This window comes from Cadophora gregata, assembly GCF_030347475.1.
Source record: "Cadophora gregata isolate MNR1 chromosome Unknown scaffold_10, whole genome shotgun sequence".
In the NCBI taxonomy this organism is placed as follows: Eukaryota; Fungi; Ascomycota; class Leotiomycetes; order Helotiales; family Ploettnerulaceae; genus Cadophora; species Cadophora gregata.
In genome coordinates this window covers 332,039-353,220 of record NW_026695933.1, presented here as the reverse complement: position 1 = coordinate 353,220, position 21,182 = coordinate 332,039, and the positions used below count along the sequence as shown (strand labels likewise).

At 48.1% G+C, this 21,182-nt stretch overlaps 7 protein-coding genes across 8 annotated transcripts; 4 read left to right on the top strand and 3 right to left on the bottom strand.

Moving 5' to 3' along the window:
- The first annotated feature begins 195 nt into the window (after nucleotides 1-195).
- On the top strand, nucleotides 196-3,896 carry ONS95_001479 (uncharacterized protein). The gene is made up of 5 exons (XM_058494679.1): nucleotides 196-401; nucleotides 458-1,257; nucleotides 1,302-1,691; nucleotides 1,765-2,316; nucleotides 2,364-3,896. Exons 1-5 carry the CDS (start codon nucleotides 287-289, stop codon nucleotides 2,460-2,462), a joined length of 1,956 nt encoding a protein of 651 aa, XP_058354985.1. The 5' UTR covers nucleotides 196-286; the 3' UTR covers nucleotides 2,463-3,896.
- On the bottom strand, nucleotides 3,090-3,701 carry ONS95_001478 (uncharacterized protein; the record flags this gene model as incomplete). The annotated part of the gene is made up of 1 exon (XM_058494678.1): nucleotides 3,090-3,701. The coding sequence occupies one exon, from the start codon at nucleotides 3,699-3,701 to the stop codon at nucleotides 3,090-3,092; it is 612 nt and encodes a 203-aa protein (XP_058354986.1).
- A 4,054-nt stretch (nucleotides 3,897-7,950) lies between the features above and the next one.
- ONS95_001477 (uncharacterized protein) lies at nucleotides 7,951-8,941 on the top strand (the record flags this gene model as incomplete). The annotated part of the gene is made up of 2 exons (XM_058494677.1): nucleotides 7,951-8,555; nucleotides 8,608-8,941. The coding sequence occupies 2 exons, from the start codon at nucleotides 7,951-7,953 to the stop codon at nucleotides 8,939-8,941; spliced, it is 939 nt and encodes a 312-aa protein (XP_058354984.1).
- A 461-nt stretch (nucleotides 8,942-9,402) lies between these two features.
- On the top strand, nucleotides 9,403-10,661 carry ONS95_001476 (uncharacterized protein; the record flags this gene model as incomplete). The annotated part of the gene is made up of 2 exons (XM_058494676.1): nucleotides 9,403-10,002; nucleotides 10,119-10,661. The coding sequence occupies 2 exons, from the start codon at nucleotides 9,403-9,405 to the stop codon at nucleotides 10,659-10,661; spliced, it is 1,143 nt and encodes a 380-aa protein (XP_058354983.1).
- On the bottom strand, nucleotides 10,585-13,190 carry ONS95_001475 (uncharacterized protein). The gene is made up of 4 exons (XM_058494675.1): nucleotides 12,893-13,190; nucleotides 12,267-12,838; nucleotides 11,079-12,218; nucleotides 10,585-11,024 (listed from the first exon to the last, which is right to left on the bottom strand). Exons 1-4 carry the CDS (start codon nucleotides 13,133-13,135, stop codon nucleotides 10,913-10,915), a joined length of 2,067 nt encoding a protein of 688 aa, XP_058354982.1. The 5' UTR covers nucleotides 13,136-13,190; the 3' UTR covers nucleotides 10,585-10,912.
- A 191-nt stretch (nucleotides 13,191-13,381) lies between these two features.
- Nucleotides 13,382-17,843, top strand: ONS95_001474 (uncharacterized protein). 2 transcript variants are annotated; one of them, XM_058494673.1, is made up of 6 exons: nucleotides 13,382-14,514; nucleotides 14,574-14,602; nucleotides 14,658-14,849; nucleotides 14,918-15,237; nucleotides 15,285-15,646; nucleotides 15,701-17,843. In XM_058494673.1, the coding sequence occupies exons 1-6, from the start codon at nucleotides 13,735-13,737 to the stop codon at nucleotides 17,690-17,692; spliced, it is 3,675 nt and encodes a 1,224-aa protein (XP_058354980.1). In that variant the 5' UTR covers nucleotides 13,382-13,734; the 3' UTR covers nucleotides 17,693-17,843. The 2 variants fall into 2 exon arrangements, with proteins under 2 accessions (XP_058354980.1, XP_058354981.1); XM_058494674.1 differs by lacking the exon at nucleotides 14,574-14,602 and having other exon boundaries at nucleotides 14,908-15,237.
- Nucleotides 17,844-17,935: 92 nt separating this feature from the next.
- On the bottom strand, nucleotides 17,936-19,959 carry ONS95_001473 (uncharacterized protein; the record flags this gene model as incomplete). The annotated part of the gene is made up of 3 exons (XM_058494672.1): nucleotides 17,936-18,464; nucleotides 18,529-19,262; nucleotides 19,315-19,959. 3 exons carry the CDS (start codon nucleotides 19,957-19,959, stop codon nucleotides 18,017-18,019), a joined length of 1,827 nt encoding a protein of 608 aa, XP_058354979.1. The 3' UTR covers nucleotides 17,936-18,016.
- Between the last annotated feature and the right edge of the window lie 1,223 nt (nucleotides 19,960-21,182).

Here is a 21,182-nt window from a genome sequence, read left to right as displayed (position 1 = left end):
AATCCGTTGCCTTAATAGCACCAGCCATATTTGCAATTTAGGTAATCTTCACCAGTGTGGGGTTGGTTGATGATGGTGGGGGCGAAGTTCGTATCTCAGGTTGGGCAAGCCGTCCATGTCGGCTACACGTTCTTCCGTTCCGCTAGTCAGATGAAGGGACCCTGTCCTGTCCCTGTCCCTCCACCTGTCCCTGTCCCTCCAAGGACCCAGGAACTCAACATCACCACAACACACAACACCATCGCTGCATACTTCCACTTAGAAACTCGATCCTCACCCTCAGAGCATGAGTCTTCCCGTGAAGAAGATATATGTAGGAACTGAGAGATGTGGATTGTGCCGTTCCCAGCTTCCGTGGAGTGGCGAGTCAGACCTCACTTGGGATCTCAACTTTCGAGCAGGTATGAACTAAATGTATTATCCAGTCGCTGTTCCTTTTTTGACTCCTTCTCAACAGCAATCTGCTTGGAACCAAATGACGAAAATACCATCGAAATCACCAGGCCTGCCAGCTTGTCAGACATCGACCTCGACAGCGACGACCAGCAGATTGAGGTCAGATTAACTGGTGATTCCCAAACCCAGTCAGTTGATATCTGCCACTACCAGCGAAATTTCTACAGAAGAATGACCTACCCGACCGCCTATTGCTTCCACGACTGGTGCTACGAGACCCTCATTCAGAAAGTCGAACGCTGCACAGAGCCCGAAATATATAAGCTGTCTCAAATACTGTCACTCGACTCAGTAGTGTGGGAAAGTAGACACCTGTACCGTCAACAGATTGAAGATACAAGCAGTGAAACGCTCCGCAGGCTTGCAGACAGCTATCAACCACTTCATAAATTGCTACATCTTCCTGTAGAGCTTAGAGACATGGTCTGGAACTACATCGGTCTAAAAACCCCTTTCAGCGCTAGTGTCCTGGTTTCAGAGGAAACAACACGCCTACTCCACGCCCTCAAGCGCTCCAGCTGTCAGACTGTATCCTTGACCCAAGGCGCTCGTATCTCCGTCAGGATGCTGACTGTTTTTGGTACCCCATACATACAGAGTCTGACTGATGGTGGTTGCCCTGAGATCATACCCGGTGTCGTCACGTACCTCAAATTTGCCATGGTCAATGGTGGAATCTGCGCAGTCAAGTTATATGGTAGCGACTGGAACACAAGCTGGCTAGGTGTTCTTCCCAACTGGGGTTGTACCTGGTATGGATGTATTCGTAACCCGGGAAACACACTTGCATGCAGCTCAAATGTAAGTCGACACCGACTGATATTTGCCATATCTAACAGCCGCAGGGTTTGTACTTCACCTCTCTGTCTAGCCTAGACGACCAGGTTTTCTGGGATCAGCCAGACATCCCAGATACTGTCTATAACCCAGACAAGGAATTATTCGACTTCAAACGAGACATGAGTCGCTCTTATGAGCTGGATAAAAGTCGACTAAGGTATTTTGGATACCTACCTTTACTTAGCGACAATAGCTATGCGAATAGTCTGACTGTCTATCTCTCTGCCAATGGAATCGTTGGTATAGAAAGCCATTTCACAAAGACGTCAAGGCTTATTGGCCGTCGCGAAGGTTGCCCCAGGCATTTCCCATTCCACCCAGGGGAACGAATCGCGTTCGCATGGCTTTGTATCATTAATTCTGAAAGCTATGCCATGGCTGCGCCGGCTATGACAGTAAGTCGTGTGCCCTCCGCCCCCTCCCCTCCTTCCACCATCATTATAGTTTATACCTAATCTATTTTCGTAGATCCAGACAACATATAGGAGAATCCATTCATTCGGACCATACATTTTCCCTCACTATGTGCTGAATGACATGTATAAATGGATTCTTCTCGACGGACCTGGATTTATTACTGGGTTCTATGTTGAATACCCATATTCTTTGGAAATCATGAGGATCGGGGTCATTCGAGAAAGGGATTCTCTGGGTGTTGGAAGCCCAAACCTGGAATTTACTGCCTGCCGTGCCGCTTTCCTGCCGCATGTTGGACCAAATGCGGGTCTCTTTATGTCCGTCGCCGATTTAAGCAATCTTCGGAAAGTCGAAGTCTGTCGTGTTGGTGTCCGCTGTACCGGACTAAAACTATACTACATTCAAGCACCAACAGTAGTTCTTGGGCAGTGGTACACTACTGGCGCTTCACAGTACGCGTCGATATTCAATGGTAATGGGCCAAACATAAAGGGTATCCGGTTCAAATTGTCGACGTCAGGTGAGGATCGAGCTGTCACGGACATCAGCTTTGGAACGGACATTAGCGATGACTGCAACAGCAGTTACTTTCGTTTGGGAGAGGTAGGACTTAGTCTGAGTTACGTTAAAACCTGCTAACGATATCGCAGACCATCACATGGTGGTTCTCTAAGTCCCATGATGTTATTCGTCTCTGGGACGGAAAAGTTCTCCCCGTTCCAAAAGGGAGTATTAACACTTTCAAGTAGTTTTTGCATTGGTATTGACCTAGGAAATGACAAAGGAGAAAGATAGATCGTGTATAGTACTTGATCACGTGGAAATCTTGTCGTGCGTTAAAATACATTTCCTTCTTCCCCTCATACAACCAAGCTGTCTTCCCACCAATTTTTTGTTTCTGTTGCGGCCAATAACATCCTTGAAAGGAAATACATTAACAGGTTGTCAAATTCTTGGATTTCGCATGCCTCAACCGTCTAAAGGTAGGTCGAGAGTAGGTTTATACACATGAGGAAGAGCTTCTAGAGCTCTCTATGCCTTACAAATCAAGCTTTATTCTAGAGCATTCGGCATTTACTTGACTGAGGATCACATGAAATCTAACACGGGTGACCCTCACAACCAAGTAAGCGCCTCTATCATGTCCTGTACCTCCATTCACATCCATTTTATCGGGGTCCCGCTAAGACGATGAGCCTAATGTATCACATCCTGAACCTTCGTGTCCTCAGACTGCTTCCCAGCTGGAAAGCCTGAGGCGCCATCCATACCGTACCCGCCGCTGGAAACACCGCTTGTGGCTTGTGTCGGGTTCGTGCCGGACGTCGATATCGAATGTTGCTGTTTGAACAGTCTGGAATAGCAGGTTGATGGAATTAATAGTCGCTGGAAGTCTGTCCAGCGTGCGCGGTGGGCGGCCATCTTTTCATTTTGTTGAAGGTGTGCTCAATCAGTTGGCTATCCTCGTCGGAACCAACGTCCTTGTAATGTTGCCAGGCTCCCTTATCTGGGGTGCCCCACCATGGAGTAAAGCTTTTGTCGCCCCGCGTGTATTTCCAGAGTCTGATATGAGCGCCAGCCATTGTGGCAGCGTAAACAAAAGGCGCAGCCTCATATTCCACATATGCCTTGCAATAGTCCATGGCCTGCTCCTCCAACAATCTGAGACTGAATGGTTGGCTTATATGGGCCCGTTTACACTCTGCGAAGCAAAATGTTCGAATTTTGTCATATACATCCAGGTAATTGACCACAAGGTCACATCGCTTCGAAGAATCAGGACTTGGTGGCTGCTCGCTTGTCACTGCGAAGTGGTCTTCAGTGAAGATGTTTCTGTAAAGTATGACTTCCATGAGCGCTACAGTTGCGTGTTCCTTGGGATCGGCTATACCAGTAGAGACATTCGCAAGGTGAGCTCTGTTGTAAAACTGCTGCTGCATAGGAGTCTTGATGAGTCCGTGAGGGGAGAAAGGCGTAGTTGATGACATCGTTTCTACTGTGGTAGATGACGAAGAAGAGGACAAAGAAGAGGAATATGTTGAAGATGAAGATGATGAAGAAGATGACGAAGAAGAAGAAGATGGAGATGATCTAAGTCATGACTTCTCCTAAAGGTGCTCAATTTATATTGAATGTAGTGGGTACAGATGATTAAGACTAGGTCAATGAAAAGGTCCAACTCATTTTCATTCACTTTCTTCAGAGATGTGCCGCATGAAGCACATAGCAGGTTTCAGTAAGACTGCTGCTTGGGCATTAGCCGCGCGCCCATAAGGCGAGGCCAGCGTTCTAGCTTCAGTCGAATCAAGCCCTTGATCGCACATCTTCTTTGGCATGTTCTCTTGCATATACTGGCCAGTGGGGCTCTCATGGCTACCCAGAAGGCCCAGCTCTGGCTGCGACCTAGCATCTCCGAATCATTACGGGTTTTAATGGGGCGTCATACTATTCAGCCGACAGGACGACAGTTGATACTCGGTATGCAGGAAGCCAGCAGCCCAGCACTTCATCAAGAGCGCCTCAGCCCCTGTGCATGCCACTGGCTGTCACAACCTGGGCCATGAGCAATGCAGCCGACGGCGTGACACTGCGACTTGACTGCAACATTCATACTGCCAATGCTCTGGTAAGCGCTTCTCACCACCCATGGACAGAAGTGTTGGTGACTCAGATCGTATTGAGTCTTGGAAAAGATCCAGCATGAGTAGGGTTTTGATGGTACCATGCTTTGATGATGGATTCCAGTGATCTACTTGTTTCTTTTTCTGTTGAGCTTGGGTGTAGCTGTGAATTGGTAGCTAGTAGGCAAAATGTTTACGTGAACCAAAATTGCAGTCTCAACATTCACTTGGATGTTCCCTGGCTAACATCAGACGAAAAGTGACTTGACATTAGATCCGGACTGAAACCCCTGCATCCACTCGTAAGTACCTGACGTGCACCTGGGGTGTCACAACTCAAAATCAGACATTCAAATCCTAACATCTTGGTATTCCGCAGCATGCGCCCTATATCACATGTTTGTCGGCAACAAGAGGCCCATTGTGGTTCGTAAGGTAGATACACAAAGTTGATTGGCAGTCGTTCCTCTGTTGTAAGAGATCGTGGGGTGGCTCGAACCAGTGGGGTAAACATCGCTTCCAGCCGCCCGCTACATGATCCTGACGGCGGCGTAATCGAGGACTGTATCACTGTTCTGTTGGTAGGTATCACAATGCCCTGTTTCAGTGACCCTGCAAGCTCCCTATGATTAGATCGAACCCCTGTTTTCATCCGCTCAATCCTATTGTTTTCTTACCGCCAAAGGCTAACAGCGCGCTTCGCAGAACGACCCCGCGGCACCATCCACATCTTTCCTAGTCGCTCGCTTAGGTTTTAAATCAGCACTGTAACCGCCTGTGGTTCTCAGGCTCGAACCCCTGCTTAGCCAAATCGAGTTTACGAACTAGGCTGCAAAAGTCTGTGCGGTACAGGCTTAAAACTACTAAAATCCATATTTTCAAGACTTTAACAGTTGAAATGGGATATTCGTAGTTGAGAGAGTAGTTCTTTACATACTTTAATATTATATCCTAAGAGGAATTTCAGTTTGAGTACATCTTAGTAGTAGTATCAGGCTTCACAACTGGGCTATCATCAAAAACGCGAGTCTCCCACTCAAGCGAGACAGCCTGAACCGCACAGACTTTTGCAGCCTAGTTCGTTAGTCTACATGGCTATCAGAACCCGGCCGCTCCTCCGTCACATCATGAAATCCGTCACCCACTGACACATCCAGATACAACCTACAAGGCACACGACCTTTTGGAAAGCCCGGCCTTGTTCTCCACCATTACCATGAGACGTGTCTTCGATCTATCTCCTCATTATCTCGATGTCCACCACCCGAGAACAAATCCCGCCTTGTCGAAAGAGACAGCACACAGAAACTGGCCCGTCACCTGGCGCCGCAAAACATTTGATGTAGCAAAATCTCACTCAATCGTTTCCGCTGGCGGTAATTGCGAACATACGTGGCCAAAGAGAGGAAAGGCCGTCGCGTCTTCTCGCAGTGTTAACAGTTAAGTAGGGGATGAAGGAAGCTAAGGGACAAAGGGCTCGAAGATGGGCGTACTGTGTCGTAGACTACGAGGCTGAGAATACTTGGATAACGATAACGAATAGCCAGAGCTGGAGTCCTAGTCAGGACAAAACCTTGTAGTGCAGGACTTCTCTTCCTAGACTGACATGTTCAGTTCTCTTCTAGTCCTCTGACTTAAATTCCCCGCTTCAGGACGCTATAAATCAAGTGTGAATGATTTTCTGAAACGGATTTCCATCTATATATGATCTAAAAGCGGAGAGATATAGCTTTATTCTATCTCCATAAAATAAATAAATCAATATCTCTCCAATTGAAGTGCAAAGAGGCACAGCATCACGTGAAGTATATCATGCTACCTTAGGTACCTTAAAGGAAAACGCAGGTTCCGATCCACCGTGAGAGGGGCACTTTCCTAGAATAATAATCATATCACTGTTACAAGATTCTGGTAATTGTCAATTGACAGTTAATCAATAGTGATAAGAAATTCTTGGCAGTTAAGAGGTTGTTATTTCAGCAAAGTGGCACCTCCCACAGTGGGGCGGAACCTGCTTTCTCCTGTAAGGTACCTAACAACTTACAAACGACTCTTTTTCAAAGCTGCCACCACCGGGTGTAACCTGGAAACGACAATGATGTGCTGTGCACACCCGTCTTGCGCGAACCTGCGTCGTCTCGCGCCCTCCATTTGAAGAACGACAAGTCTAATACACGGACACACCTAAGGTCGTCGCACAACAACATCCAATCTATCACGCACTCAGTGACAGTTGCTCTCTCACGGTCCAGGACCACCTCTCTGCATCTATGAGCTCGCGTTCCGTGGAACCACTTCCTAAGACGCGCAAACGATACCTAGGACCTGGTGAGCCTACAAATATCATGCGCGGGAGGCAGTCTTGAGGAGGTCGCTCAGTCTCCGCTCGTCGCCTTACCACCATGCCACTCAGACAGAGCCAGCAACCACCTCGTGCCCCGCGTATAGGCGTGAGCTATGTCCAGCTCGAGCGGACAATTTACTCTACAGTTGACCTTCCAGGAAGGTAGGAGGATGGCTTTGGTTCCAGTCGGTTCCTCGAGGGTTATGACTCGTTGACACCTTTGACGTGTGCTAGGCTTTTACATTCCAGACTTTCGATCCGAAAATATACCACCCAGGCCCCGAATCCCTCCATAAAGAAAAGACATCCGTGCTGTGGTAATCTGGTGCCGCGGGACGTGTTACCTCGAGCTTCCTTTCGAGCTTGGTGGGGAGGGGTGGGAGACTGTCATGCTTCCATTTCTAATATATGTTGCGCAGACACGTGTCATTCAACAGTTGCGGCTACAGTCTTTCCAATGTTCTGCGATGAACCTTCAATCGCGGAACCTAAATTCCTCGATCCTGATGCGGATGTAGGGTAGGGGGGCGTTGCTTTGCTGCGACGACTGGCTTTTATCCAGCCTGAACTGAACTATGCCTGAGGCGCAAGGGCGAGGTGAGTTTGTCACTTTCTAGCTGGATTCAAAGAACCTGAAGGTGGTCCTATCTTGCCTGGATCGCAAATAAATAATCACGGTAGGAATACCGCATGGCCGAGCACTAAGGATACCAATATTAAAGGGACTTCATTGATCAGAACAGTGTGTTGCAAACAGGACCACGAGAGATCTCAGAGAACTTTCATCAATACATCTGCATCAATTATCGTTCCTCGTCACTGACCTACTTAACATGACGAGCCAATGAAGCAGTGACTTCGAGCCGTGCACAGCTCCTCCTATAAGAGTTGCCACGTGGAAGAGGCTGCGGTGCAATACTCAAAATGTACCCCACCACATGATATCTGCAATCAAAGCATACCCACGAGTATCCATCAACCATTGATAGCTCTTGCCCGCGAGATCCTCGCCTACGTGATGGTGCCCAAGCATGCAGCTCACGATATCCAGCTCACTCCTCAGTGGGGGTGACACCACTGCCAGTTCTTCAGCTGCACGTCACATATCCCCCATCCCCTGAAATTCCCAAATGATGGGACATTCTGATGATTTTTTTTGTCTTTTGTATCCGAGTTGTTGTGACTTTTCCGATTATTAAGATTCCAACAATAATCCCAAGTTCAACACGAAAGCAAGAACAGTCTCGCCTTTTCATATATTTTCCCTACATTATGGCCATCTGCAGCTTCTCGGGAAATGCAGATATGTACGGGCTTGGTATTAGGATAGGATTCTACCTGCAATGGTTTGGAAAGATTCTTGCCACTTGGGTTGCTCGAAAAGAAGTCACAGGCATGCGAGTCTCGGAATCACTTTTCATCGCGGCCACTTTCCTGGCTCTTATCATTCAAACTGACCGCAATAATCTCCGTCCTGTCGAGATATACATTATCCTCCTGCTTACGTTTGGGGGCTATCTCTATTTCGTGCCACTATATGTGTGGAGATTATTGATTGGTTGCGATCCTGATCTGGATCCGAGTCGACATCCTAGAGTCAGGGTTGGGAAGATGTTCAGCAGATTGAACTTCCTACTTTTATGTTCCGTTTGTATCTTTCAATTGTGGTTCTGGATTGGACGGGTGTCGACAATCGGACGTGATGGGTGCACGGAATTTGGATTCTTGTTTGCCAGAGTCAGGTTGAACCAGAGGGGATTCGTGGTTGTCAACGTCGTGCTGTACTTCCTGCTTCTATTGTTCTGTGTAGCTATGCTTGGTATCTCGGTTGGCAAGAGATGGGGATATCTTGAGGAGAAGCCAAGAAGAAGCATCGGGTAAGTTCTGATAAAATTTGGACTCGACGTACCAGTTCTGACCATTCACCAGACGTGTTCGCAAAACAGCTCTTCAAGAGCTCCAAACATTCATCAACCTCACTGTTGCGAGTATCGTGGTTGCAGCCACCGAGCTGACAATCTCTTGGAACCACATCAGAGATGTGAACGAGATCTCTTCCGCTGGCCAAACAATCCCACTTATTATTGGAGTTGGCCAAATCGTGCGAGTGCTTTATATCATGCTCATCACTGGCGACAACTTCGACGATGACCTGTCAGGTACCAACAGTGTCGATAGCTGGCCCTCTGACTACAGCTCGGGACCTGTGAGTGTAAATAGGTTTCCCGTGGCCGGAAGCGCAGGCTCACCACCGCCCGCATAGAACGCCATGTATGCAACTGGATTGTGTCGCAAAAGAGTCATGGCATACACATTTCCTCTTCCGGTTCGAATCAATAACAGGATTCAATTTCTGAGTCGACAATCTCAACTACTCTGTACCCTACTATATCAGTCAAGAATGATCGACCCCTGCGTGTCCCTTCGCTTAGCCGGGGAAATGTGGGGAGTCTGTTTACCCCACACTCTATTCAAATTGAGGCTGTATCGGCTCTGGCACCCGAACCTTAACCAAGTCATCAATATGGCGCCGGCATATCTGTTAACGGCAGTTCAATTTATAATTTCGGATTTATCCTTGCACATGATCACGTTGACACACGCCCAGATCAGAAATTTTATTTCTCCTCCCCGCAGTCTTTCTCTCGTCTTTTATTCTTGAGCCCCACTACTGAATCAAGATAAGGGAAGACACTGGATGGATGGAGGAGACCACTGCCCATTATGAAGCTTCTTGGCCTTGGTGCAATTTTGTCTTTAGCCATCAATATCATCGCAAGCAACGTTGGCAATTTCGAATATAACGACGTGCTCGGCATCTGGCTTCCCAAACACGAGGTCTGGACCGATGAGCACCATATCAAACACCACGACCGGCGCATCCGAGAACGTGAACCAGAACATCACCAGCATGAGCACAAGATCCCTGGTATAGCTTCCCAATACGTGATCCACGAGGATGCTGCCATTCACAAACACGACGCCGACCATCACCTGACATTCTATCCTCACCCTGAACACAAGCGGAATATTCCCAGATTGATAGTCTATGTACAGACTTTCAGGACGCCGGATGGGAAACCTTTGAGCTTACTACCACTTTTGGAACATCAGACGGGGATCACGCATGTTATTCTTGCGAGTGTGCATTTGCATGAGAAGCCTGGTGAGATCAGGTTGAATGATCATGCTTTTAGTGATCCCACGTGGGATCTGATCTGGGAGGAAGTAAAGATCTTACAGAACAATGGTGTGAAAGTCATGGTTATGCTGGGAGGTGCTGCTGCTGGGACGTATAAGAGATTGAATGGGACGGATCAAGAGGTATGAATCTTCGTTTATCAAACTCCTCTCTCGTAAATCAGCTTCACTTCGAAAAGAAAAAGAGACAAGGAAAAGCCGCGGCTTGGACGTATTACCACGAGTGCTGAAAATCATAGTTTTACGAATACTACCACCCCCTCCGCCAACTCCTCCAAACCTACAACCTCGACGGCATCGACCTCGACATCGAAGAAACCGTCCCCCTCACCGTCCCCATCCGCCTCCTCACCGCCCTCCACCGCGACTTCGGCCCCGAATTCATCCTCACCATGGCGCCCCTCGCCTCCGCCCTCGCACACAAAGACGGCCAAAATCTCTCCGGCTTCTCGTACTTCCTCCTCGACGAATTCGCCACCGTTCCCGGCTCAGATACCAAGCTCGTGCACTGGTACAACGGGATGTTCTACGGGGGATTTGCGCGCGGTCCGCCGTTTTACGAGAGTGTGCTTGAGCAGGGGTGGGAGCCGGAACGGGTGGTGATGGGTGTGTTGGATTGTAAGGATGATGGGCAGCCGAATGGGTTTGTGGGTGTGGAGACGCTGGGGGAGACGGTGAGGAGTTTGAGGAGGGGGACGAGGGAGAGTTTTGGGGGCGTGAGTGGCTGGGAGTATTGGGATGCGGGGCAGAGTGAGGATGTGGTGATTGAGCCGTGGATGTGAGTTAAGAGGATTGGGGAGGCGCTGTTTGAGAAGTTGCCGTATGTGGAGGAGGGGAAGAGTGAGTTGCGGTAGGGACTTCTGAAAGTTTGAATTTTGGTCCTGTTTTGTTGATTGAAAAGTGATTACTGGATTCCGTAATGTTGGCTACGTTCTGTCTGCGATAAACATATCCCAATCTTCCGTTTTCTCTGGCTGTGAGCCATCTCTGCCGTCTATTTTCTTTATCCTCATCTTTTGAACACCTACTCCGATTAATGAGTGGCAGCCCACTCTCGATACCACTCCAAACACCCCTGGTTTGCCACACTAGCACCGACCTTGATATTCATCCCACAAAGAATCTGCTTAACAGCAATCTCAACCCTATCATAATCGTCAGCATTCTCTCCACGCTTGGTCCATTCAGTCATAACTTACTTCTTCCCATTCCCCGTAATCGGAATATCAAAACACTCATCAATAACACCCGGCACATGCCTCGCACTCAACTCCTTCCTTATCACAGCTCTAACACTATCCTTAATCTTCTCATCACAAGCTTGTCCCTCACCCATCTTCAAAAACAACACCACCACCTCATCATCATCACCCTCTCTTCTCCTCCCAACACAAATCGCATCCGCCACCTCCCTTGCAAAATGTTTCAGCAAAACATTATAAATCTCTGCACTCCCAAACCGCACACCACTCGGTTTCAAAATCCCATCACTGCGTCCCAGCATTGTCAACCCACGCGTACCGGTCTCAAACCGAACGAAATCCCCATGGTGCCATACGCCAGGGAATTGTTCGAAATACGCTGCTCGGTATTTATCTTGGCCGGTAGTGGGGGAGGTGAGGTGGAAGAAAGTAACAGGCTGGCAGGGGAAGGGGACGGTGCAGACTAGATCGCCTTCTGTGCCATCGGGGACGGAGGTTCCGTCGGGGGACCACGCTTCGATGGCCATGCCGAGGCCGGAACATTGGATTTCGCCGCTGTAGACTGGGACTAGTGGACAAGGCGCACCGAAGAGAGAGATGATGTCTGTGCCGCCGGTGATGGAACCGAGGTTTGTAGAACGTGGGAAAGCTTCGTATACGTAGTTGAATGTTGATGGTGCGAGGGGTGAGCCGGTCGAGTAAATAGCTTTGAGGGAGCTGAGATCTAGTGCGTTGTCGCCGGTCATGGGCTTGATGCCTTTTTGTTCGAGGATGGAGAGGTATTTGGCGGAGGTGCCGAAGTGTGTAATTTTCAGGTCTTGGATTAAGCGAGGCATGGATAAGGGGCCATGGGGGTGGAATGGAGAGCCGTCGTAGAGGACTATAGTTGCGCCGGAGGCGAGGGAGGAGATGAGCCAGTGCCACATCATCCAGGTTGTGGTTGTGAAGTAGAGCATTCGATCACCCTGTCGGATGTCACAGTGTAGTATGTGCTCTTTTTTGTGTTGGATCAATGTACCGGCCGCCGAGTGGACGATGCATTTTGGTGCCCCGGTTGTGCCGCTGGAATACAAGACATACAAGGGATGAGATGCGGGAAGCTGGTTGAACTCGAGTGGTGCTGAGAGGTTTTTGACGCTGGGGCATGTCAGTCTTGAAACTCTATCATATTGAGAAGTTCCGAACCTTTCTATAAAATCTTCATATTTCCATGCCTTCCCACGTGGGAGACTCAGACCATCAGTCTTCATCTCATATCCTTTCACAGTTTCAAACATCACACAAGCTTTCAAACCATTCAGGCCTTCCAAGATATCCTTCACCTTGGCATAACTTCCATGAACCTTTCCGTTATAGCCAACAGCATTATCAACGAACAGAACTTTCGGCTCAATCTGGACCAATCTCTCCAATACCGCAGTCACACCTGTTTCCGGACTGACACCTGTCCAGATTGCTCCAATGGAAGCTGTAGCCAGCATAGCGATGACGGCGTTGGCATGATTTCCGAGGAATCCAGCAACTCTATCGGACTCAACGACGCCTTGAGATTTTAGAGCGAGTGTACATTGACGAACTCTCCCACGAAGTTCAGCCCAAGTGATTGAAGATTGGCCTTTCTCCGTAGCCTCGATGATGGCAGGGGAGTTTTCGTCGATGGCAAGGTTCGTCGGGTAAAGAAGATTCTCAGCGAAGTTTAACCGCGAGCCAGTGAAGAAATCTGGCCTTGGGAAGATTTCTGCGTTTTTAGGAATGACCTGGGAAACATCAATACTGAGAAGAATCACGTGATATGCATTTCATGTACGGACCTCGTCGTATGGCTGCTCAGCAGTAATGCCCGTGAAGTCCCAAACGTCTCCCCAGAACTCGGCGATGTTGCCAATCGACCAGCGATATAAGTCTTCGTATGTTTTCAGGCTCAATTGGTACTTGCTGTTCACCCCACGCATGAACTCGGCCATCCGAGTCGAGTCTGGGTCCGGATGAGTCCACAGCATGGGTTTCGATGGTTTCCCGATGCCATTGATACCATTTGAGTGAGTGACGGCCATATCGTTAGATAGTTATTGATGTAAAGGATGTTGTAGAAGGGAAGAAAAATAAAATACTTTTGACCTCAAATTGTTGAGGGCGGGGATAAGAGAGGCCGCGGCTTTGCTTTCATGGCGCGCTAAAAATTCGGGTTTCCGGTCTGGTAACAAACTGCGGCAATTGGATGATTGTTATGCCGCTCCGACCCGAGCCCTGACGACGTCTTACTGTTTGCGCTCCGACAACCTTCTCCCAACATCAAAAATGCCGGCCCTCGTCCATTTTCCCTTAAAATGAATGTCTCTCTAATTTCTATACATCTTACTGAATTGCATGGACGCTATCCATCAAGCTGGTAGAGTGATTGAAACATAATCCTACTTGCTTCTGAGTTGCCGGCGAGAGCCGATGACCGGAGCTCTACGCTATGTCCTGGCTGCAGGCTTCACGGTAGCCTTTGTTTATTGTACTTCTCGCTTCGAAAGTCTGGAACGAGAATCTTCAAACGGTATTCTCTCTAGTGGCTTATGGTTCTCAAGTGGTTGTAGGGTCAACATGCCTGCCTAGAGTCAAAAATCCGAAGTCTGCTCTATTTTCATGGGTTGGGTTTTCAACCTCAATGATTTCATCACTTCTGTCTCCACGGGAACTGTACCTATTTCGTTGTGTGTCATGTCATGATGTCTTGTTCCTCAGTGTATCGAAGTGGAGCTATTACTTGAGCTTCGTGAACTTAGCCTTGGGAGCTAGTAACTCGCTTCCATTGTTCACCTTTGGAACGGTTGCATTATACGCGGGAACTATTCGTCATAAATTTCCATTGCAGAAAAATGTTTCTTACTCTTCCCACTTCTATGTACCACTTTTTCACCTTTCAGCCCCATCGAGCCTCATCAGACGAATCATTAATTCTGCACTGCATTCGCGCTCACTGGAAAGTAATTTCTTGGGGATATCAAAGATGCTGCGACAGCAAGTAGTGCTTCGCGTCAATGGTGAGAATGGAGTCGATGGATCCAAGCACCAGACGCAGAACAAGGCTTCAGATGGTGGAGAGCTGGAAGCATTCCAATTTCTCGGAAGTCTTGCAGGTCTGGGAGCCTTAAATTCCCGGATGCAGGGGGCTAATGGCCGACACGGCCGGAATGCGACAGCTGCTTCTGCTGGCACTCCTTCAGGGAATGTATGCGTGGAATTATCGAGCTCGGGAAAGTCTGGTAGCATGATTGTCATAGGATACGGGCAATCCGCAGGCTACCGATGTGAAGTGCCAAGTGGACATAATCTATTTATCAGCGCACGAGGAGGTAATGGAGGGGATGGTGGATGTGGTGAGGGTGGCCAGGATGGTGGAGATGGGATGTCGGGCAGAGACGCTGATGAGTGGCACTCTGGAGGCGTAAGTTTACCCACGTCGAAATATAGAACTGGAGGTCTTATAGTTCTGACATGGTGTAGCAAGGAGGGCGTGGAGGGGATGGTGGAAAGTGTGTGACATCGCCCTTGAAGCGGCAATGTCAAAAGCTAATAGAGTCTTCATAGTGCCGGTTACGGAACCTACGGCGGTAATGGTGGTCCCGGAGGTAATATCGAAATTAGAGTGCACGAAGATGATATGTGTCTATTGCTCGCTCTGGACTGGGACAATTCTGGAGGCCAGGGAGGGTCACAAGGACAACACGGCATGCCTGGATCTGGCGGGAGAGGTGGTAGAGGTGGACGTGGACATTCGTCGTAAGCATGTCCTTTTCGAGAAACCCTGTCATTTTTGTGTAGTAGACTGTCTAACAAGAGCTATCCAGGGTTGAACGTCACGACTCACGAGCTTCCGATGAAAATCCACCTCGTAACTCTCGTTCAACAAGACGTCACATGCCGGGAGGGTATCCGGGATCGAATGGACGTGATGGTGCGCCGGCGAGGTCTATCTTGCGGGGTGGGACTTCTGGAAGAGATGGCAAAATCCGTTTTGTCGTCATGTTCAACGACGGCACTGTATCAAAGTATGCTTCGAGATACGACCTTCGGATCGAACATTGTATGCTCAAGGATGAGAATGACGATGGCATATATGAACCTGGTGAGCAAATTATGGTGCAGCACATCGCGGTCAGAAATTACGGTACGCTCGTCCCACTTCTTCACCGCTAAGATGCTGACCACAGCTAGGAGAAATGCCTTCCCCTAGCCAATCGCGGATCAGAATCGCAATCACACCAAGTAAATGGGTCGATCCAACCGTTGATCAAAAAATCCTCCGCATACAAACCTCGATTCCTGGTTTCACAACCGTTCAAGTATCGGGAACGGTCAGGGCACTAATAAAGCCCGAGACCGAACTTCGCTTGTCACCCACTCCATTGAAAGTTGACGAAGCGATCAGGCTCGAAGGCATCATGTCAGGAATCAATAGAAAGATACTCGGATTTGGGGTAACCTGCCCATTCGTGGTGCAGTACCCTCTTCGATTGAATCAGCCTCTTTTCGCAGAAGCTGTTGCTCATGGAGAACAGTTCAAAATAAAATGGAGTGTAAGGAATTCCCCTGTCCTGCGTTTCGACGATCGGTGCTGATGTATGAAACAGATAGAGAATATTTCGAGTCGTGCCCACGGCATACACTCAGATTTCCATCGAACTGTCTCCACTCGCATCTCTACCGATTCTGACTTTGTCGAATTCTTAGGTGACGAAGATAACGTTGTTCGAAGTCACGAAATCCACGGAATAAATCATCTGGAAAGACTAAGATTCCAACAACAATTTAGTGTATCGGAAATGGCCGAACCGTTCAGCAAAGGTGTTGTGAAACTGGACTTGATGCTCACTCCACCTACATCCACACAGGATCCGATCGATACCCTCTCTGTCAGAAGTTCTACGCAATTGCCAGCCACAGTGTTCAATCTCGAAATCCAGGTCTCGCCAAAATACCAGTATAACCCAAGCTCGTCATATCTACTCCTGATCAATTCAAGCACGTCTGAAGCGCTGATTCGGCACATATCAAATTTCATCCAGCATGATCTCATGCTAGAGCTAGATATCTTCAATACTAGTCTGAATGCATCTCTTAATCAAGAATCTGGACAGAACATCCTGGAACGGTATACAGGAAAGACGATCGTTGTGCCTGGCAACGTGTTTACCTTCTTCGGATCCATTGGCAGATCTATGTACGAGTTCATGAATCCAGCAGTCATATCGAAACTATTAGACAAAGACACCAACTTTCTGTTCCTGGATACTCAAGATTTTGCAGGTCTGACCAAGACCTGGGGACCGATGGTTGCGAGCCCGGTAACAACACTCGATGAATCTGGAACCGACGGCTCGCTTCACGGTCTCGAGATGAAGCCTTTTCTCGAGATCTTGCAAAACACCGTCGATGAATCCAATACAGGTATTTTCAAAGCACATTCTGTGACCGCCAAGAAGAGCTGCATGAGATCGGAGCAGAGGGCCATCAATTACAGGTCCAAAACTCTAGCAAAGAACCTGAGAATGCGACATCCCAACAGGAACTTCACATGCAGAGGCATATCGTCTGATGGGTCCAATGATAAATTGCTTTCAATAATGGTACACGAGGCTCTTCCTCTATCGGCACGAATATACGTGTCATCAAAGGTATGTGACTGGAGTTCTGAGACTCTAGACCCAGTGTTGCAGTACCTCATCGTAGCCTCCTTACCATTGGCGTATCGTTCGAAAAGAATATGGGGCCTTGCATCTCTACATCTCTCGTGTGATAGTAGCAAGGAAAATTCTTCTGGATTCACACCTGTGAATAAGAAAAGCTCAGTGGATGACCTCGGCTACCAGAAGGATAAAGATGAAGACAATGCTGCCAACGAGGGGCGAAACTCTGGTTGTGAGGCGAGGTTTCAAGAAGCTCTAATCGAGACATTCCTCCAGATTTCTGTCCGATATGACCTCATCCAGGAATTATCTCACTTTACTAAATATGGCCCCTGGTTATTTGACCCACTTCGGAAACATTCGCTTGCGCCACACTTACCACGTCTAACTACCTTCTTTAACCATTCCCCAGACAACGGTGAACATCCTTCGATCACAGCAACCGAGTACATCGAATGGTTCACCTCCCTCCTCGCAGAGCTGGACGTGATAACAGCACCCAAATTACTCGGCAAATTCTACTGCCGTAAAGCTCATCTTTCCAAGCATCTTCAACACGAAACCAAACGATCCTTAAGTTCACATTTCGGCAAAACATTTATCAAAATCGTGCAGAAGGCAGTCAAGAATCGAATTCCACATATCAAAGAACAGCATAAAGCATTACGGAAATCGCCTCAGAAAGTTTCTGGTGTGCCAACGGCTGTGATGGCAAGTTTGGGTCAGCTGAAAGAAGCGCTTGGCTTACCTCGAACAGCTCAGCAACCGTTTGTTGATCTTGGATTAGAATGGTTCCAAGAGTATCGAACGGCGGTAATAAATCAAGTAAAGTACAATGAGATGCTAAATACGACAAAGCAGTTTGAGAAAAAGCTGGCACAGGATGAGGAAAGAGGTAGGACGATACGGCGGAAGCTTTTCGGGGATGGATGTTAGGGGAAGGAGAACTGAGAGAATCAATCAGGTTCAAGCTTAGTTTAGCATTAGTTAGTAACCCTCTTAAAGAGCAGTTCTAGTAATTAGTAACAAGATAAACTTCTATATACGTTCGATTAGTACTATAATATTAGAAATGAGTTCAGGGGTGGAACTATCAGTTCTTCAGTCACGCTCGACTCTGAACAGATTCACAAGAGCTTTGGTTTTACTAGTGGTTGTGATAATCATGAAAGTGGTTTTGCCTATCAATCTATGCTTTCTCCTGCTATCTATTCCCATATCAATCCATCTCATTATATTACCCGGCCTAGGCCAACCAACTTAGGCATCTGCACTCCTTTCGCAGCTGGCTCTAGTAGCGCTCCCGTTCGCAAGAGAGTCTTCATCTTGTGAGTCTCTCCGTGTTGGTCGGCTGGAGAGATGAATTTCATTCTGGTCCTCCTCATCCTCTTCGTCATCATCGTCTTCTCCCTCGCTCTCTTCCTCACGCTGTCTCTTCAGTCCCCGACTCATACCAGGGAAATTCTCACAGTCCTCTCCGTTGAATCCCATAGAACCATTTTTGGATGCTACGAAAATATTATAATGGATGCCACACAACTTGACGCCATTGATATTCTTCGCAAGGAACGACTTGCAACGAGTACCCTTCGAAGTGATTTGGGTACAGTACGCGTCGTCGCCCAAAGCCAGTATTGCCTCTCGAGCCTTTCTCCTCTTAGCGCCCTGGTATCGGGTCGGATGGTCACGCTTGATGTGTGCGCTATTACTACGTGAGAAATCATCATTAGTACTCTTCTTCTCACATGGTTTTGGGAAATGAGGGGACTTACTACGCAGTGGCTTTTAACATCGTTTCCCACTCTTCGTTGTCTGTTCCCTTTAATGCCAACGCATCCTCCACCAATTTCCGATCCTCATAGCACTTCACGCCTTCCTCGAACCAGCTGAACTTCTCCAGGTAGTCATCAACGGTGGGATTGATGACACCGATGTCTTTGCCATCCCGAATGGCATGGCGAATCTTCCAGTTCGCCTGTGCCTTCCGAGTGATGAAACCACCAAGTCCCGGATCTTCAAAAATAGTAGAGTTTAGCTGCTTGGAACGAACTCGCATACAGTCCTGGCGCGAGTACGCAATGAACACGCATCTGGTATACTGCGAGTCCGCAGTCAATTTCGGGAGTTTCACTCCAGCTGGCGCAACAGGGGTGAAGCGCAGTGGCGATTCCACAGGTAAATCTGCTTCGTAAGGTGCGAAGCCGCTACCCGCATGCGGATTATTTGCTGAGAAGACGAGACAGTAAAATGGGATGCCAGTACATGTAAGTCGGAAGTTCGTGATATTGAATCGGCCGACGAAATGGCCTTCTGGGACGTGGTTAAGGAAAAGAATGCAGGAGAAGTGCCGACGCTCGTCGTTGATGGCCTTGTGAACGTGAGACTTTACCTTGAGGGTTTCCTCCATGACGTCTTCTGGTGTCTTGGTCGAGTTGGACGATGAGCTGAGTTCTTCAGAGCCTTCAGCATTTGAATCTGTTCCGGTAATGTTTACATCCTCATTTGTCTTATCTTCTTGCTTGATAGCGGTCAGATTAACCTGAATCGAGGTAACTAACACTTTTGTTATCCCCACCCCCACACGTCAGTGAAGCTTCCTTAATCCACTGTCGTTCATGCTCCTCTGTCCACGCCCCAGACGCACTCTTCGCCATCTGGAACGCAATGTCGGAGACCAGCTCCACCATCCGCAAGACATATGAATCTCTCTGCTTGGCAAGAATACCCGGTCGAATAGTTCCATCCTCGCCGGTCGGCGCAACGGACCACGTGAGGTTATGCGTGGTTCCCGCTGGCTTGGGATTCCTGGGTGTGTCCAGAATTTTGAGGTATTTGGCCATGTCGGGCCTGTGAATGATACTTTGGAGCTCGACAAGCTTATCCCAGTGTCCAAGATCGTGCATATGCTGTGGTGAGAAGGTTTGTGCTACGAGGAGCTGGCGGGTTTTGCCTCCTGCCCTGGCTTGTGCGAAGACAGGTTCGTTGTCGTCGAGGCTGTGGTAGCCAATGTCGGCGAGAGTCTGAGCTGGGACGTGTTGCGGACGGTGGAGTTCGCTGGGAATGACTTTCAAGTGTTCGCCACGGGCAGTAGCGCTGAGGCGGGGTCGGCCTCGTGTCCTCTTTTCTGTAAGGAGCCAGCCTCCTACTGGGCGTGGCGAAATATCGTACATGACATCTGGATGAGTTGATGTATTGTTAGCCATATTGGTAGAAGGCAATTGGAATCAGTAAAATATGGTCGATTTAGTTTAACAAAGTAGTCTATGTATTGAAAGACTCGAATGTTTTGAGTGATAAGTAGTTAGCTGTCGAGATTCGAGGTCGGTGTGAGTGGCAGATAGAGTCAAGAAAGCTATAACCAGCGCTTATATAGAGGCAGAAGATCTAGCGGTATTTCGTGCAGTTCTGCTGAGGCTGGGTGATGTCGCTTGTACAATCAACAATGTACAAGCGATCGCTAGCACACTCGACAAAGAACGCTTGTACACTGGATAAAGCCCGCTTGTATACTCGACAAAGATCGCTTGTACAATCAACAAATATCACTTGTACACTCAACAAAGATCGCTTATACACTCGACAAAGGTAACACTGACTCGAGTCACCAGCGAGGTGGCCTATTCTATCCGGTGAACAGATACGATGTCGATTGTGACGACATGAATTCAAAATGCTACATACTGCTAGAAGGGCAAATTAATTTACCAGAGTTCGTTTTAGTTCTAATACATACTAATCAACACAAGAATTACCACTCTAGAGCGTCTGCAGTCGATTCAGGTTGATTTATTTGTTGAACAATAGTTCTTTTGGAGGGGAAGTACGAGACCAACTTTAGTGAGCCAGAACTAGATATATACACAAGATCACACTTCAGCCCACCCACTAAGCCTTACGGCCTGAAAATACTTTGCAATATGACTTTACAGCCTCGTTTGGCTTCAGGAGCTCAATGTCAATAATGGGGCTCGCTTAACCCTTCACCACCCCACTTGATGATGTACACGGCAAAATGACCCCGCGTGACAGAAATAAGTTATAGAAGACGCAAGCAGTTACCCAGCCGTGCAGAAATACTATATAATAAGTTCAAGTCACAAGACCAAGAATTCCGTTCTGTCGGTATCGCTTCTAGCCTGACTGATGTACCAACAAAATGCTAATTTATGCTCTACGTTTCGTTACTATCGTACAGTCCTGCTCTTACATGCCTCTGCTAACTCGATTGGTTTTTTTTTCGCATGAATCCCGCAAGTATCTGTTCTACACTGGACTGTATACTTGCAAGCTTCCCCATTTTTCTTTTTGCCCGTGCAGTTGGTCTTTACAAACCTCCTACGCTTACTGGGATGCTGCTCCTCAGAGTTCTCTCCGGTGCTTCTCTTCCTAGTCGCACCATCAATTAACTCTGGCATTATCTGCTCTT